The sequence below is a fragment of the Trichinella spiralis genome, assembly GCF_000181795.1.
Source record: "Trichinella spiralis strain ISS 195 chromosome Unknown Scfld5, whole genome shotgun sequence".
Lineage (NCBI taxonomy): Eukaryota > Metazoa > Nematoda > Enoplea > Trichinellida > Trichinellidae > Trichinella > Trichinella spiralis.
This window is the reverse complement of record NW_003526944.1, coordinates 950716-967279: the sequence shown is the minus strand read 5'-3', so window position 1 is coordinate 967279 and position 16564 is coordinate 950716. Positions and strand designations below refer to the sequence as shown.

Genomic DNA, 16564 nt, shown 5'->3' with positions numbered 1-16564 from the left:
GAGGCAAAGCTGGAATGATTACCATAAGAATAGAGCAGATTTTATTGCTCACTACACGCCATGCCTTTGTTCGAACGATTTGGCTGTTTTACTTGGAAAACCGAAAGGCATCCAAGGGCACAGTAATTCGTGTTACATGGATACCGCTTTGTTTTCAATGGTTTCTTGTTGAAACGCGTTCGACAGGTATCTGCTTTTGAATTTATTTTAAAATTTCTCAAAAAAAGCAACTTTACATTTTCTGTCTTGGTATATTATGTCTTGCTATGCATAATAGTGATTATGTTCGTTTTTCACAAAATCACATTACTACCCAAGACTAGAGCAGTGGCCACAATGATGCAGTTGAATTGATAGTTTCAACTGTGCCGAAGTGTTCCTACATTTAATTGCTAATTCAAATTTCTCATTTCAATGCACATTTTACAGTAGTTGCTTGAAATATGGTTGACGTTGTTTTCATCATTTTTCAAGCTATCTTTTGCACTGTCGGAAAGATGTGGATGTGTTAAGCGTAAGCATGTTGTTGATGCACTGCGTTGCGACATCGTATACCCGTTGTGAAAGTGAGCAGTTTTGTTTGTGTTGTAAATATGCTTGTTGTTCAGTGATTTACTTTAAACAGGTATCAGTATGTACGTGCCGACCGTGTGAATGGAATTCCGGCGACAGATTACAGAAATTGCTCCTGACATGAAAGGATTCATGGAAGAGGAGAAAGATGTAGAAGAATTTCTCAATTTACTCTTTGGTCGTATATGTCAAGTGGAGCCGGACATTAAACTTTCGTAAGTATTTGTTATTGTTTCTTCGATTAAATCATTATCGATATGGAAAAAACATTTTATTCTTTTCAGATCTAATGAAAGTAGCTATTTATTCCAACTTATCTGCAGTGATCAGCAGCCGTCATCGCAAAGCTGCAAAACCGTAGTTAGCGTGCAACAATTATTAATGGAGCAGAATTTTTTTGATTTGAACATTTTATTAAAGAGGGTCTGTGAGGGTAAAAGACTACTGTTTATAAGTATGCGTTTGCTTTATATATTTCGATTTTCATGCTTTAGATTCACACTCGATTTATTCTTCAAATCCCTCGTTATGGTAAAGAACGTCTGTAACGTGGTGTTTTGCCATCATTGGAGCTGGACATATCCAGCATTTTGCTTTGTCGTGAGTGATTTTTGATAATGATTTTCAATTTTTGGCGTCAGTTTTCAATACAACGTTTACAAGGTTTGAGCAGTATATATTGATAAGTTTGCAAAATGAATTTCTTACTTTCGAATTTGACAGCATACTACATTTTAATATTAACAGAAATTATTGTTGTAGAATGATTTTTTTTATGATATAGTAGTATTTTTACTGTTATTATTAATGTAAATAGTGTGATTTTTCTGAAAGCATTGTTTAACCAGTTTGTGAAGCGTATTTAATATTTTTTGGAACATTAAAATTTTATTTTTTAGATCCACACGTGTGCTGGAAATGTTCATCTTTAGCTAATTTACAATGTCTAGAATGTTATTTGACAGAAACTCATTGGTTAAATGAAACATTTTTTTGCTTCAACTGCTTTCGAGAGGTATTAGAGATTTATAGTTGAAGTAGAGAATATGCTTTTTGAATATTTTTTTTCTCTCTTCTGGAAATATAGTTTCACTGTGCTCTGAAGAGCGAACAGGATCATGCTGTTGTCACGCTGCCCAGCATAGATGTTCTATCACCGCCTAGTCCTGTGATTTTACAGCTAGCTGCTGTATTGTGCATCGAGAGTTCGCATTATGTTAGCTTTGTAAGAGTTGGGGACCGACCAGAATCGGATTGGATTTTTTTCGACAGCATGGCAGATAGAGAAGGTGATTTTTGTGAATAGATTCTGATGCTTTTTGTTTTTTACGTTTTCATATCCTATATCCAGTTAGTAATAGTTATTGTATTATTGTTATTATCTTCTGTGCAGGAGAAGAAACTGGACACAACGTTCCAGAAGTTCGTCTATTTTCTGACTTTAGCCGTTGGCTATCACCAGAAAATGTAGATCAATTGCATCGCAGCACAATTGATTCCAATGCTTGTGCACCGTTTGAAAGGCTTATAACAGACTGTTATTTGTGCTTTTACTACTGGCCAGATGGTTTGTTGTATAAATGAAGCATTTGCATTTAGCATTAATTTGTAATTAATGTTACCATTTATCATTTGCAAAAAATGAAATGAATAATGTATTTGAACTGTTATGTAGGTTTCATAATCAAGATTTTTAGATGTCAAAGTGTTTTTTATTTTTCACTCCGCATACGATCTGATGGTAAAATAAATTCAAAAAATACAAATCATACTATTCAGCTTGAGACTTCATGCGATCCAGTTGCTTGATGAGTGTTTCGACCAATGCTTTGTCTTCGCTTTTCGATTCTCCGTCTAGTCCAAGATTTTCTGCATATTCTTTGAGAACCTGTTGAATACTTTCCAAAAACAGCTGATGCAAGGCCAAAAGTTCCATCGCTTGCTGTGCCAGGTTATTACCCCCTTTGACAAGTACCACTGAGAAAATGAAACCGATCGACTGTAATGTGGAAAGCCAATTTCCCAGCTTGTCCAAGTAAATCTTGTTATCGTCAGTCAAACTGGTATGCGTTTTCTCGAAATCTCTCACACGCAACCAGTACTTCTTATGCAGCTTTGCGAGACGTTTCAATTTTTCGAAGTTGTTTTCAGAAAACTTTTTCATTACTCGCTTCTGTTGTGAAGAATCGCAATACTTTAACAAGGAGCTCAAAATTGAACAGACATGCTCTTCTTGTTCTTCTATTGGAAAGTATTTACGGATTCTGCGACTCACTGGACGCATGAAAAATGGAAAAATTGTTCCCAAGCCACCTACGTCGACAAGTTTGTTACAGTTTTCCTTCGAATCCGGATTTCTGGTCGCGTCATCCAATGCCTTGAATGCCCATCTCAGAGCTGTTTTGGACATTCTAATGGATACTTTTTGAATTATACAACTGTCTATTTTAATAAGTAAAATCTGAAGTACTTACCGAAGCATCATAAGCATCAGCTGAAAGCCTTCACCTTCTCGAAATCTGTGCTTATTTGGGACATAAAGCAAAGAAGCGCATAAAGAAATGAAACCGTATGTCATGTTTTTCTTTTTGTACGAGCCGTAAAGATCTCGACGTTTATAGCCGGCGAGCTGTTCCAGCAAAATATCGATTCCATTGTTCTCATGGAAAACTTTTTTACCTTCACCACTGTTTTTCAGCAAAATTCCAAGAAATCGATTACAGTGTACTTTGTTATCGTCAAAGGGAATTTTCATTTTCAGACGATTCAGCAGCCATTGGACATAGCCGCATTGAACGGCTACATCGGCCGCGTTGGTAGTCTTCTCGATCATGGTCTCAAGCACGGCAATTGTAGAATAAACTGAAATAGCATCTTCTCGATTATTTTCATTCAATCTTTTCAAATTTGTAAGCAAACATTCCGGCGCCTGAGCATCCATCAAAGCATCAATCAAAATTTTAAGGTACTGTGGTTCAGTTTCGATTTCGATCATTTCCTAAAATAAATTTCATGCCTATAGTTAAGCAAGAAGAACAGAAAGAATATATTAAAATTCTGTATACGAATAGCAGATCAGCTACTGCAAGACCGATGCTGCACTTTGGATGCAATAGAAGCTGACACAGAATGGATACAGCGTTCAGGCGAACAAGAAGTCCATAGAATTGAGGTGCATTAGACAAACAATGAAGATCTCGTATTGTCATGTTCAATTCGATATCACTATCCAAGAACTGAATTGGATCATTAGGGTATTTGATTCGCAATTCTTGATTCTTAGCTGCTAGATTTTCAAAATATAAAATCAGTCGTCTCACAGAAGATTCATCCTGCAAATCCACACGTAGAGTTTCAAAAATTACAAATGAAGGGTCGAGACGCTGACGCTGGCCCTCTCCATTTTCTTCAGCTGCATTACTACCCTGGCTAGTCGAATTAATACCCTGCTTTACAGAAAAAACAATATCAAAAGTTACATTAAAATCGGTGGTATGTAACTTCTTACCGACTGCAAACTTTCATTGACGTCAATTGCAGACATAGTGTTTATCTAAAAGAACAAAATCAATCTTTACCGAAGAACGAAATGCATAACAATAAAGAGAAAAATTCTTCACAAGACATTCAGAAAAGCGCAGAAAAAGACAACATAATGAGGAAAGATTTAAAATGTAGCACTAAAGCGAAGAAATAAAACAGTTGCACAGTTTCTCAGGAATGAAGCGAACGTGAATATAAACTAATTTTCCACAAGAATTAAGGTACGTATTACTAAATCGTACACATTACAGATTAAAGTTATGCGCTCAAAGTGGAAACCATTGTTCAAACGGTTTACATAACACATCTTTATATTGAACAGTTCTACAGTAATCGTAATAATCAAGTTCGAATTACAGTACATTTTTGAAATCAATAAATTGCCTTTTGACATTTTTCAATTACATTTCAATTTTATTTTAAAAATATCAATGTTGAAGTAAATTATTTAATAAATTATATTTAGCACGATTTTAAAATTGTTTTTTATAGGCATTTTAAAACTAGAGTTTTAACTAGGTAAATTTCGGATGAGCAAAACATTAACGAATCTTAATAACTGAATTGTTTATATTACTATGATTGTTACCACAATGATGGATGAATAATCCATTTTAGTTTGTTACGAAGTATTGACTATTTATTGTTTATTGATCAGCATTTATTGCGAAAAGTTTTTTCAAAAAATTCAACTACTTTTATTGCAATTCTATTCCGTTGCCTGTTTCTTATGACATAACCTATTTCGTGTTTATTCCTTTGTTCTTGTTTTATTTTATTTTGTATTCTATTTTAATACAAATTTTCCATGATAGTGAAAAATCAAAGTTTTGAGAAGCTGATTTGGTTAAAGTAAGTGATGTTCCATTGATAGTTTATAAGTTTTCAAATCAACGCCATACTAGCTCAGTGCCCTAATTCACGCTTAGTAAACACACGTCCATTTCCAGGTAACTTTATGATAATTTCACGATGAACACTGCCGATGGCATTCTACTGAAAGCATTATGTGCCATTCAAATCAGAAGTAATTTCCTATATGTAAAGCTGTTTTCATTATGAGCAGGCAATTGTTATATAATTATTTGCTGACGAATATTGGCCTAACTGCTGCTTTAGGTAATTTGCTCATTTTTGTTGCTTCACATTCACATATCCGTTGAGAATATTGGAATGCAGATACGATCAAACAACGACCATCAGTTGGACTGTTTCACGGATCTACGTTTGTTTCATTCCTCATCACCAGTATGCCATTTCTCAGGTAGGAAGTTTTACGTATATGCGGGTTTTTCTTTACCTTTTTTGTATCTTTCATATACTTTTCGCATACACACTGCGTCAATCATGGCCAGGTTTATCAACTCTAATAGCAGTTCAGTTGCAACTTTTTCATTTCAAAATAAAACTTTCTCATCACGATATGGCTGCAGCATCAGCTGATACTTAACACTTTTCATTCGCTTTACAGGGCTGCTTCTGATTGACAGATCAAATTTGTTTTGCGCTAAATGTTCCCTTCCACTTTAGACCGTTGATAATATCACTATTACACAGTACTTTCTTAAAGCCAGTGCTGAAGAACCCTATGAGGTCACTTTATTAGGAAGAACGCGGATACATATAAATGCATTTCTTTCCCATCATTGAGAAAATACCTTCTTCACCATAACAGATGTACTTCCCAGATGTAAAATACTGATAAATAAAAAAACAACTTCTCAATCTTATGCGTGAGGATTGTGTGAAGGAAAGAAGTAGATATTCTAACAGCATTTACTTCTTTCATACGGGTGTTTGTTCTTCCTGCATTCTCCTCTTTCTTCTCCGACTATAACGTTGTGTTTTCTGATTGACGATGCTAATCAGTGTCCTCAAAAGCTCAAAGAACAACATGGATAGCCATTATCTGTAGGAAATTCCCAAACTTGCCCCTGCTTTCAGATGAAAGGAGAGCGCTGGAATGTTGTGGATTTGATTAAATAATAATGTTCTTTTTGGGAAACGTTCACAGCGATAAGGGCGATTAATTTATCTTACTATAGCCATCAATTGAATTAAAGTACGCTATTTTGCTGTTCAGTAATAATTAATATTTGCTTATTTAACGTGTTTATTATGTCTTTGCTTTCTTAAAATCAAATAGTTCGTGGATTATCATCATCATTTTATTGGCTTTTTAATTTATTTAGCTTTCAATTAAGACCAAATGTACGGCTATTTGAATGTATTTTCCATTTGTATGCAGTGTTGAATACCACGCTGCTCAATAAGCATAAAATGTAATAGATGGCCGTAAAAATTAAATGCTGATGCTATGAAATAACTTGACTCAGTACAAATTAATGGGCTAATGCATTGTATCTGATCGAATTTTTCAAGTAATCGAACTGTAAGTTCAAGAAAAATAATTCCGTGGTTATAGAAAAGCGCGACAAAATATTAATTGCTTTGCAGATAATTGAAATCAGTACTGTGCTACATTTAAGTATGTAAATTTTCAATATTCCGCAATCGATGATTTTTTGAGAAATTTCGCGAAATTGATAGTATTGGAATTTGACATTTTTAGAAGAGAAAAACTGATACAATACACGAGAATTGAATTTAAATTTGCCAATTTTGACTAATTTTTATCTTTAAAGAGCAATTAATCAAACAGTTGCGAAAATGAGAATTTTAATTTTTAACGATTCTGTAATCCATAACCGAAAATCAAGAGCAATTGCTATTTAAATAAACCACTGTTCTTTGTGGTTATTCTTCGTTTTTCACATATAAATCTTTACAGAATGATATATTGTTCATATAGATGTAACCCCTATTTTTTATGCCGTTTTGTTACATTCCCCTTATAATCCTATTTTGTTTTACTTTTTTGTCAATATCTCGGGAAATACGCAATGAAGAAGAGCATGAATAAATTTGCATAAATTCGGAACTTTTTCCTGACCCATGTATACAGATATTAGTAATTTTCAGTGAAAAATATATTTCTCGACAATTTCAAAATTTCATGGGCAGCAGACTTCGTTGTTTTTAGAGGAACGACCGAAAATTCATTTTAAAAATCTTAGTTTTCTTTTTTGGTATGAATTAAATGTGGAATGTTCTAGTGTTATGTAGAGTTTCATCCAAAAAAGTTTACAATTTGGGGTATAAATGTACTCTAAATTCGGTACACTGCTTACCGTAATGCACAGGAATGTTGAACATCTGTAAATCTCTTACTGCTGAAACAGGGACTTCCAATTAATGCACATAAAACATTTATCACCTCGATTGCATTAGTTTTCTATTGATTCATCTCCTGTTAGCAATAAGTTGAAGTGAATTTCTCCACATATTACTGTTAAAAATTTATTAAAACCTGCTTTTCTTAACGTATTCCTCGCAACTTTCATCATTCCTTAAAATAAGCAATTTATGGAATGTCACCCCCATTATCGGTTTCATAATTCATTTACCTTTTCATTGATGCCAAATGTATCGGTATTTGATTTCATCTTTGCTTTCTATGCAATGTTATATACCGCTTTGCAACATGACCATGATACGTAATAAATAGCGATAAAAATTAAATGTTAGTGCTGTAAAATTAAATAAATTTGCAATGCAGGATAATTGAATTGTCTGTTGCATTGCATCAGATGGAATTTTTCAAGTAATCGAACTGTAAGTTCAGGAAAATCAATTCCGTCGTTCTAGAAAAGCGCTACAAAGTATTAAATGCTTTGTATATAATTGAAAGCAGTACTGTACCACATTTAAGTATGTAAATTTTCAATAGCCCGCAATCGATGATTTTTTGAGAAATTTGACGGAACTGCCGATTTTTGAATTTTTCATTGTTAGAAAAGAAAAACAGATGTAATGCGTGAGAATTGCATTGAAATTTGTTAATTTTGACTATTTTTTATCTCCGCAGAGTATTCACCCAAAAAATTGCAAAAATAAGAATTTTAAGTTTTAAAGATACTGTAATGCATAAACGCAAATGAAGAGCAATTGCTATTTAAATAAGCCACTGTTTTTTGCGGTTATTCTTCGTATTTTATTCTTAAATTTTTGTAGAATGATACAAAACGCATATCTATGTAACTCCTATGCTTTATGTGTTTCTATTTCGTTCCCCTTATAATCCCATTCCATGACTCACTTATTTGTCAATATCTCCAGAAATACGCAGTGAGGAACAGTGAAAATAAGTTTGTATAAATTCGAAATATTTTCCTGATCAATAAAAATCGAAATGAGTAAGTTTCGGCGAAAGAAATTTTTTCTCAAAAATTTTTCAATTTCGTGTACTGTAGATTTGGTTGTTTTTTTCGAAAAATGGCGAAAATGTTTTTTTTCAAAAATCTATGTGTTTCTGATTGTCAGGAATTTACGGTGGTGTGATCCAGTTTTGTCCAGAGTTTCATCGAAAATGGTTTACTAGGTGTGGTACAAATGGCCTCTATATTCGGTACGTTGCCTACCGTAATACGTAGGAAGGTTGAAAATCTGTAAATCTTTTTAAACTGGACCATTACTTCCAAATTATGTGCATGTATTATTTTTCACTTCGAATGCACTAGTTTTCTCAATCATTTATTATTTAGCTTTCAGTAGAATGGAATTTTTCGACATATGTTTCTTAAAAATTTATTAATACCTGCTTTTCTTATCGTATGTGAATTATCTCTTTGCTTTTTTGAATATAAGCCATTCGTGGAATATCACTGCTGTTATCGGTTTAGCTTTTTAATGATACTAAATATGTGGGTATTTGATTCCGTTGTCTCTTTCGATGCAATATTCTGTACTGCTCTGCATAATGAGCATGAAAAGTAATCACCCGCATTAGAAATTAAATACGAATGCTATAAAATTAAATAAATGCACAATTTGAGGTCAAATGAATGTGCTACTGCTGAGTATTTATTCGAATTTGTCGAGTTATCTAAATGTAAATTCACGAAAACCATTTCTGTGGTTCTCGAAAAGCGCTAGAAATTATAAAATGGTTTTGTTGATAGCTCCAAGCGATATTGCACTTGTCATAAGTGTGAAAATTTTCAGTATTCCGCTGACAATGATTTTTTTGAGAAATTTTACAGAGTTGCTGGTTTCTAAATGTGGCATTAATAGGACAGAAAATCTGCCATGTTGCATGAGAATTGCATTTCAATCTGATTATTTTGAATAATTCAAATTTTTTGAAGATGAATGATAGTTGCTGGGAGTGTTTCAACAGAAAGCTGCCCTGCTGTTGAGGAATAAATGCGCTTTGAACTTGGTACAAGAAGTGCTCATAAATTTGCAGTCATTTCTCAATCGATACTCATCTTTTCAATTCAATGCATGTCTTTTTTTGTTGAAAAAGGGATTCAGAGACCATTATTTCACTTTTGAGGATCTGATTTATCATTATTTTCAGTCTATTTTTATTATTGTGATCAAAGTTGTTCCAGAACAAAGTAAAATAATTGTTCAATGCACGAAGTTTCTATAAATTTACCTTCTACAAATCCCAATTCAAACCAGGTTTCTATGTTGTTTTTCTTTAACATTTATTACAACATAACTGTTAGAAATGGATACGTTATTTAACTTCGCTTAGTTAGAAAAATAACTGTTACAGAATAGCTTGCGATGCATCATCTTTATTATTGAATTAGCTTCTGCTATTTAAGTCGTTATCTAACACTGCTTTCATGCTGCATATCAAAGATTTTAATTGTTTTAATTCCTGAAAACAGTTTATTGTAAATGGAATAAAAATGAATAAATGAACAAACAGTTCATGACAAACTCATGTGCTGGTGCATTTTATTTATAGGCATCTTTTCAGATGAAGAATTATAAGTTATTATGCTTCTGTAAGATGCAACGAATTATTAAATACGTTCTTCATAACTGAAAAGTGTTTTATGCAAGATAAAGGTACATAAATTCCAAATCATATGCCCTAGCTATTTTCAGGAGAAATTTACAAATCCTCAATGGCATTTTATGAAGAAACAAAACCATGAATGCAATATGTTTTACATGAAAACGCATCTTTTTCAATGAATTGTGCTTTTACTCCATCGGTAAACAATAAATGCGATTACACGAATAAAATATTTTACAATATAGGTGTGCTGTAGAGTGCAACTAATAATCAAGAACAATTCTTCATTGAATCTGCTTTTTTATCTGCTGATGAAATCTTAATTGTCTTTATAGAACTTATGGGAATGACGAATTTATCGGAGTGATGAATTTATGCACTCCTATGTTTAAAACTATTCATAAATTTTTCTTCCTGCAGTAGTGTTCGTCCACTGATATCCGCTTCAATAATTCTTCTAAATGAAATGCCTTTTTTCCTGACTTTGCCATCTATTTGCAATTTTTCCGATGCTTTTTATTGTTTTACTGTTTCCGATGTCCTCAGTTTCCCCTGTTCTTCAGTGTCAGATCAGTTTTCAAAATTCCTTATTATGTGATTACTCATTTATATATAGCAATCTTTGTTGTCTAGACGTTGTCAGCTATGAAGTATTGGATATTGAAGATGTACTGCAAAGTTTAGATAGTTGGCCAATGGGTGTTTGTTCAACTGTTGGCATAGACTCTAGTGCTACTTATATATGGCATAGCTAATTTAACGCTGAAAGGCACTGAATTTAACGCATTTCCTGGTGAACAGAGTATGTTTATGTTAATTTGATGATGAACCCTGCCTACGGCATTATGCTTGACGCATTTGGTGCCATTCAAATCCGGAAGCAATTTTCTATATAAAGCTGTGTTTATTTTTCAGTGGTTATTATATAATTATTGGCGGACCAGTGACGTTTTCATTATTGAGCTGCGTAAGTAGCCGACTTGCTGTGCTTCCCCTCAGCCAATGCGTTCTAAATGTTGGCGGAAAAAGTCATCAGACCGCATGCATCGTTTGGTAACTTTATCATTTCTGCATTTGATTCATACTTCATCACCAACATGACAGCTTTCAGGTAGGATGTTTTTAATATTTGCTGGTTTTTTGTTGCTTTTATTTTTTTTCATACACTTCTCCGCCTATGCTCAGCGTTAAACATGGTAAGTTTTGGCAAACATAATAGAAGTTTAATTGCATCCGTTCTCAGTTCACTAAATCATCTTTTTAAATAATGTTCAGAAAACGAACCTCGTTTTATTAAATACCTAGTTGATGAAATATTTCGTTTATTCTCCATTGAATTTGTTAAAATCTTTAATGAGAAATCTGAACAGGATAGCAGATGTGATCAAGAGAGCAATCTTACCTTTTTCTAGTCTAATGGTCAGAACGGCCCTCTCTATAGTTCTGATATCGTTGAAATTGAGACCCAAAAATTCTGCTGATGCTACTGCATCATTAATAATGTCGCTGCATATTCTTTTTTCCTATCTGGAAAAAATTAGCTTCATCTCCCCGTTAGCCCGTTAGTACTGATGTGTTCAGCGCAACTCATTATTACTATGCGTGAAAGTTGAATGATGGAAAGTGGTTCACTTTCTTACAACCTTCACATACTCCATATCACAAATTCTTCTTCCTGTCTTTTCCCTTCCTGCCCCCGCCTGTCCCACCAGATGTAGTGTGTCCATTACTGCCCATTGAATAGATCCAAGAATAATTAGCATCACGCTCATTCGTGGAAGCTTCTCCATATCATCAGTTGTACTGAGAGCGGTTTTCTATGTTGACTAGGCTGAAGTTTGCAATCTTTCTGTTGTCAACTGAGTGTATGTTTGCTTTCGTACATTATTTACACCTCGTACACGTACACAACCTTCACATACTCCATATCACAAATTCTCATTCCTGCCTTTTCCCTTTCCCCACCCACCCCCCGCCCTGACCCACCAAATGTGCTGTGTCCATCACTGCCCTCTGAATAGTTCCAAGAATAATTGACATCCCGCTCATGTGTGGAAACTTTTCCATATCATCAGTTGTATTTAGAGGAGTCTGCTATGTTGGCTAGGCTAAATTTTGCAAATCTTTCTGTTGTCAACTGAGTGTATGTTTGCTTTCATACATTATTGTAATTTATTAATGTTTTCAAAATAATTTTTGTAATTATTTTCTAGTGAGGTATTCTTGAGAATTCATTAAATAGAACTTCTCTTTCCTTGTTAAAATAGTAAAATACATAAAAGCATTGCTATATGTATTGATCTGAAAAAATTTACATAAAGGTGTTGTAAAGTAAACTTTATTGGTGATGAAATGCAAATGTTATGCTTAGAAAAGTGTTTACATAACAACGGAATGAAATTTCGTTTGGTAATGATTAATATATTCCGTTTTATAAATGTTTCTGAAAATAGATTTTCTCTTATTTTAGAAAATTCAGTTTGCATTCTAATGAAATTTTGCATAATATAAGATGTGTAAATAAAAACGTAATGACCTTCGTCATTTCCATTATTTACTTATTACTGCACACCATTTAGGAATAGTACATTCTTCAATATAATGCCATGTCAGCAGTCGGCACGTGGTCAACTATAATTCCGCTCTTCATAATCGTGTATAAATAATGTATAAGCGGTAAGTTACATTTTACATTGTATTGCCTGAATTGTTTGTATGTAATTTGCATGACATTACAAATGTGGTGAATGGAAACTAACGTGTAACTACATTTTTACATTAGTTTTCCTATTTTTAACGTTTAAATATTCTTTCTAGGTGCTGCTATTAAATAAGTAAGACTTTCTGTTTTTAGTAAATGATCATTCCAATTGCAGACTTTCAGACTTTGGAACGGATTCACATTAATCAACATGAACCAGCAGGATTATTAAAAATGAAGAAGACAGCTGTTTGTGGATTCTAGAGAATTGAAAGTGAACAGCATTTGAAAGTATAGAGTAAACTGATTTCAATATTGCTTGTGATTATATTAATATTATTTTAGCATTGGCATTTGCAGCACGTCGACTTAATCCTAACGCAAGTATTAACAGAAAGACATCATGCAAGAAGATGGTTCGATACGTTAAATTTTAATAAGTTTGAAATTTGGATTCTATTTTGGAAAGATGGGTTCTCAGATGTACAGCCATATGTAATAGAGTACTTGGAAAGAGTAAACTTGATGGTTATTTCATTTTCTATGATACGGTTGATTTCAATGATTTTTCAGATATCTTCAAATTTCATCTTTAATAACCTGACTTGTCATTTCTCTTCATCTGTACACGACATGTAAGTAATGCTGTCATCTAACTTTTATTAGAAGGCAACATACACAAGGCTTTTCATAGTTTTTATTGCATCACGTTAACGGATTTTTATATAATTTCAGTAAAATACTTTGCATACTTATGAAATTTCTAGCAATGTGAAGTGTGTAAATAAATTAATAACTCGTCATTTCATGTAATTCTACTGCTCATTACGCAATAAATGATAGAAAATTAGGTTATTCCACCTGATGCGTTGCGACTTGCTTATTTGCATAATTTACTTTAGTTCCCTGCTATTTAAGATTGCGTTCACATTTGGTTATTCAATTTATTGCCACGTCAGCAGTGATGGACAATGTCATCTGTAATGTCCCTGTGCAATATCATCCATGAATAAGCGGTAAGTTACCTGTGAGATAGCGTGCCTGTTGTATGCATGTCATTAGCATGACTTCACGATTATGGTTTATGGAAAGTATTGGGTATCTTCATTAATGTTGCTACTGATAACTTGCAGATACTTATCGGATGCTGAAGCTAAGAAAGTATAAATTTCTGCTTTTTATTTTTAGATAAGTATATTAATATTACTTTCAGTTTTTTATTCATTTGGAAATGTACCGTACAAATGCGTGTTTTGGAATATCGTTGAATTGCCTACCAATGCAGCGTCGTGGTAGTTGAAGTTGCCGTAAAGTTGTTACTCAGCCGTTGTTTCTTTCGTTTTTTATTTTCGCTTTTTTACTTTTTATGTCTGTCTTTTTTAGGGAATGTTTTGTTTCTGCATGATTTAACATGAATTAGTGTTGAAAATGCTATTCATACGTCGGTCGTTGAGTTTATTGGTGCTACCAGTGTGACAGCTGAAACTGGGATCAAAGCGTGCCCAGCAATTCAGGCGTGCTTCCACAAAGATTGCCAAGTAATGGCCCCTGTACTGATTTTGCTCATAATTGACATAGATGATGTCCTGTATTTATTTTTAATGTATTTTTGAGAATAACAAATGACAACCATCAAATAACGTGTGGCTAACAAGTAAGCAAAACAGTGCTGGAATCGTAGTACTGCATTCTTTCATCCTTTTGAAGAAGGAGAAATGTGAAGCAGAAACGTCGCACATTTCTTTCAATGCTACGTTGCCGGAGAGTCCAAAAGGGTTCCACTTGTAATGATGCGTAGTCGCTAAATGGTTGTTCCCACTTCAGTTCAATCGAATCTGGCGAGCTGAACCCGGCGGTCATCAATTCCATCACCGCAAAGGGACGCTCCATGCGTCGGGCGTCGTCCACCTGTCTCATGGTCAGTCAATCGGATTTGCGCTTATCGCCTTGTAGCGGATTGGAAAGATGCCAGTGTAGCGGAAGCTAAAACGTACGCGCCGACCCTTTTGTTGGTGCACCCTGGCAGATCAGGATGCAGTTGAGGAAGTAGTACGACTGGAAAACGCTGGAGTCCACGGACATTTTTAATGCGACGGTACTATTCCGCCTGGATTTGGAATTGTAGCTGAGGGCTTCTGAGTTCAAGACCGCACCAAGTGTCGTATCAGCTGTCTACAGCGAGCAGGCAGTGAATGGATCACGACGATGGTCACGTTAAGCCATGGACGGATGCTTTGCGCACGATGGACACGACAGATAGTAGGTAATTTAGATGAAATGGGAAGGCAGCGTAGACGACCACCGGCAAAGATGCGACTTTTTAATGCCATTGCCGGCACCAGAAGATCCCGCCGGCTGAGTGCAAGTAGAAAAGCTATCGGAATTGCAGCTGCAACTTTGCCTCGATTAGCCAGCCACATCCATTATCCCACAACGGCCAGCTGAAGTAAATGATCGCCATAGTTTCCAGGTAAGTCTGACAGCTACAAGCGATTCAGTCGAAACGGCGCAAGGGAACGACAGTGGTAAAGGTAAGTACTTTTACAAACTGTATTTAGTTTTAGGATGATGAACATAGACGTCCCTGGATCGACAACCATCCCACAACGGTGAACCGTTTTGATAGCCAAGTGGCTGTAGTTGTCAGATGTCTGACAGCTACTAGCACCTAAAAAGGTAAGTACATCTATGCGATGCAGATGTCTATCGTCGCAGGGATTTGCCGCAGCTGAGTAAAGGTAGGTAGATTTCTGGGATGCGTTTATCTAATGGTGTATGTAATGTAATTACTATGTAACTTCATGTTTAGGGAGATTACTTTGAACCAGTAATGGAGTAGCACTTCAGAAATGCTGCAGATGGCTGTTGCTTGTCCGTGGATTGCTGACGCCACGGTAAACCATTTTCAGGGACGAAGATCGCAGGGATTTCACGTCAGGGCGCAGAAATAAGCCGAGGGAAGGTAGATTTCTTGGATGCGTTTAACTTATTTCCATGGTGATTATTTTGATCCTGAATAAAGTTATTGCATATTTGCCCTCAGGAAAGATTTATGCAAATTTTTAATCCCCTGGGGGTAATATGCAAATTTTTATATGCCCTAAGGCTACGCCTCAGGCTATGCCTCAGGCAATTTTTCGAAAATTTTGAAATTTTTAAAATATAGCCCGAGGCTTTGCCCTCAGGCTACGCCCCAGGGCAAATAAAAATTTGCATATTCCCTCAGGCTATGCCTCAGGCGTTTTATTGCACCATATTTGCCCTCAGGAAAGATTTATGCAAATTTTTAATCCCCTGGGGGTAATATGCAAATTTTTTATGTCCTGAGGCTACGCCTCGGGCTATGCCTCAGGCAATTTTTCGAAAATTTTGAAATTTTTAAAATATAGCCCGAGGCTTTGCCCTCAGGCTACGCCCCAGGGCAAATAAAAATTTGCATATTCCCTCAGGCTATGCCTCAGGCGTTTTATTGCACCATATTTGCCCTCAGGAAAGATTTATGCAAATTTTTAATCCCCTGGGGGTAATATGCAAATTTTTTATGCCCTGAGGCTACGCCTCGGGCTATGCCTCAGGCAATTTTTCGAAAATTTCGAAATTTTTAAAATATAGCCCGAGGCTTTGGCCTCAGGCTACGCCCCTGGGCAAATAAAAATTTGCATATTACCCTTAGCAATACCCATCCCTTAGTAAAATGCGTTGCCTCGTCAGCCTTAGTCAATGCAAAAACTTGCATATTACATTCCATTGTTCACGTTTAATGCCAGGGTTTGTTTGATGAAAATATCTGGGTGTTAGATGGAGTTCATATATGCACAGATGAGACTCATCATGCAAAGACTTACTGAAACACGGAGTGAGCTCACTCA

General features: G+C 35.0%; 6 protein-coding genes across 6 annotated transcripts; 3 read left to right on the top strand and 3 right to left on the bottom strand.

The window, feature by feature from the left end:
* Nucleotides 1-52: 52 nt before the first annotated feature.
* On the bottom strand, nucleotides 53-548 carry Tsp_03896a (conserved domain protein; the record flags this gene model as incomplete). Its single annotated transcript, XM_003374655.1, has 3 exons — nucleotides 421-548; nucleotides 321-379; nucleotides 53-190 (listed from the first exon to the last, which is right to left on the bottom strand). Coding segments are annotated over exons 1-3 (325 nt in total), but the record flags the coding sequence as incomplete, so codon positions are not given.
* Nucleotides 549-693: 145 nt separating this feature from the next.
* On the top strand, nucleotides 694-2157 carry Tsp_03895 (conserved hypothetical protein). The gene is made up of 5 exons (XM_003374654.1): nucleotides 694-788; nucleotides 858-1006; nucleotides 1473-1588; nucleotides 1754-1862; nucleotides 1925-2157. The coding sequence occupies exons 1-5, from the start codon at nucleotides 694-696 to the stop codon at nucleotides 2155-2157; spliced, it is 702 nt and encodes a 233-aa protein (XP_003374702.1).
* A 187-nt stretch (nucleotides 2158-2344) lies between these two features.
* On the bottom strand, nucleotides 2345-4423 carry Tsp_03894 (stAR-related lipid transfer protein 9). The gene is made up of 5 exons (XM_003374653.1): nucleotides 4349-4423; nucleotides 4082-4126; nucleotides 3639-4022; nucleotides 3048-3571; nucleotides 2345-2984 (listed from the first exon to the last, which is right to left on the bottom strand). The coding sequence occupies exons 1-5, from the start codon at nucleotides 4421-4423 to the stop codon at nucleotides 2345-2347; spliced, it is 1668 nt and encodes a 555-aa protein (XP_003374701.1).
* A 5352-nt stretch (nucleotides 4424-9775) lies between these two features.
* On the bottom strand, nucleotides 9776-12043 carry Tsp_03893 (hypothetical protein). The gene is made up of 3 exons (XM_003374652.1): nucleotides 11964-12043; nucleotides 11635-11797; nucleotides 9776-9850 (listed from the first exon to the last, which is right to left on the bottom strand). The coding sequence occupies exons 1-3, from the start codon at nucleotides 12041-12043 to the stop codon at nucleotides 9776-9778; spliced, it is 318 nt and encodes a 105-aa protein (XP_003374700.1).
* Nucleotides 12044-12851: 808 nt separating this feature from the next.
* Tsp_03892 (conserved hypothetical protein) lies at nucleotides 12852-13679 on the top strand. Its single transcript, XM_003374651.1, has 4 exons — nucleotides 12852-12944; nucleotides 13041-13223; nucleotides 13269-13330; nucleotides 13598-13679. The coding sequence occupies exons 1-4, from the start codon at nucleotides 12852-12854 to the stop codon at nucleotides 13677-13679; spliced, it is 420 nt and encodes a 139-aa protein (XP_003374699.1).
* Nucleotides 13680-13926: 247 nt separating this feature from the next.
* Nucleotides 13927-15224, top strand: Tsp_03891 (coatomer subunit beta). Its single transcript, XM_003374650.1, has 2 exons — nucleotides 13927-13987; nucleotides 15166-15224. The coding sequence occupies exons 1-2, from the start codon at nucleotides 13927-13929 to the stop codon at nucleotides 15222-15224; spliced, it is 120 nt and encodes a 39-aa protein (XP_003374698.1).
* The last annotated feature ends 1340 nt before the right edge of the window (nucleotides 15225-16564 follow it).

Excerpts from the sequence above, each read along its gene's own strand:
- Tsp_03891 (XM_003374650.1), top strand. The coding sequence starts at position 13,927 with ATGTACCGTACAAATGCGTGTTTTGGAATATCGTTGAATTGCCTACCA. Across the intron at positions 13,988-15,165 it reads CCTACCAATGCAGCGTCGTG|GTAAGTCTGACAGCTACAAG; the intron begins GTAGTTGAAGTT and ends CATAGTTTCCAG.
- Tsp_03895 (XM_003374654.1), top strand. The coding sequence starts at position 694 with ATGAAAGGATTCATGGAAGAGGAGAAAGATGTAGAAGAATTTCTCAAT. Across the intron at positions 789-857 it reads GAGCCGGACATTAAACTTTC|ATCTAATGAAAGTAGCTATT; the intron begins GTAAGTATTTGT and ends TATTCTTTTCAG. Across the intron at positions 1,863-1,924 it reads CAGCATGGCAGATAGAGAAG|TTAGTAATAGTTATTGTATT; the intron begins GTGATTTTTGTG and ends TCCTATATCCAG.
- Tsp_03893 (XM_003374652.1), bottom strand. The coding sequence starts at position 12,043 with ATGAGCGGGATGTCAATTATTCTTGGAACTATTCAGAGGGCAGTGATG. Across the intron at positions 11,798-11,963 it reads TTGGTGGGTCAGGGCGGGGG|TACAACTGATGATATGGAGA; the intron begins GTGGGTGGGGAA and ends AACCGCTCTCAG. Across the intron at positions 9,851-11,634 it reads ATATGGAGTATGTGAAGGTT|GAATTAAAACAATTAAAATC; the intron begins GTAAGAAAGTGA and ends AACTGTTTTCAG.
- Tsp_03892 (XM_003374651.1), top strand. The coding sequence starts at position 12,852 with ATGATCATTCCAATTGCAGACTTTCAGACTTTGGAACGGATTCACATT. Across the intron at positions 12,945-13,040 it reads TAAAAATGAAGAAGACAGCT|CATTGGCATTTGCAGCACGT; the intron begins GTTTGTGGATTC and ends ATATTATTTTAG. Across the intron at positions 13,224-13,268 it reads TGGAAAGAGTAAACTTGATG|ATATCTTCAAATTTCATCTT; the intron begins GTTATTTCATTT and ends ATGATTTTTCAG.
- Tsp_03894 (XM_003374653.1), bottom strand. The coding sequence starts at position 4,423 with ATGTGTTATGTAAACCGTTTGAACAATGGTTTCCACTTTGAGCGCATA. Across the intron at positions 4,023-4,081 it reads TCAATGAAAGTTTGCAGTCG|CAGGGTATTAATTCGACTAG; the intron begins GTAAGAAGTTAC and ends TTTTCTGTAAAG. Across the intron at positions 2,985-3,047 it reads CTGATGCTTATGATGCTTCG|AATGTCCAAAACAGCTCTGA; the intron begins GTAAGTACTTCA and ends AGTATCCATTAG.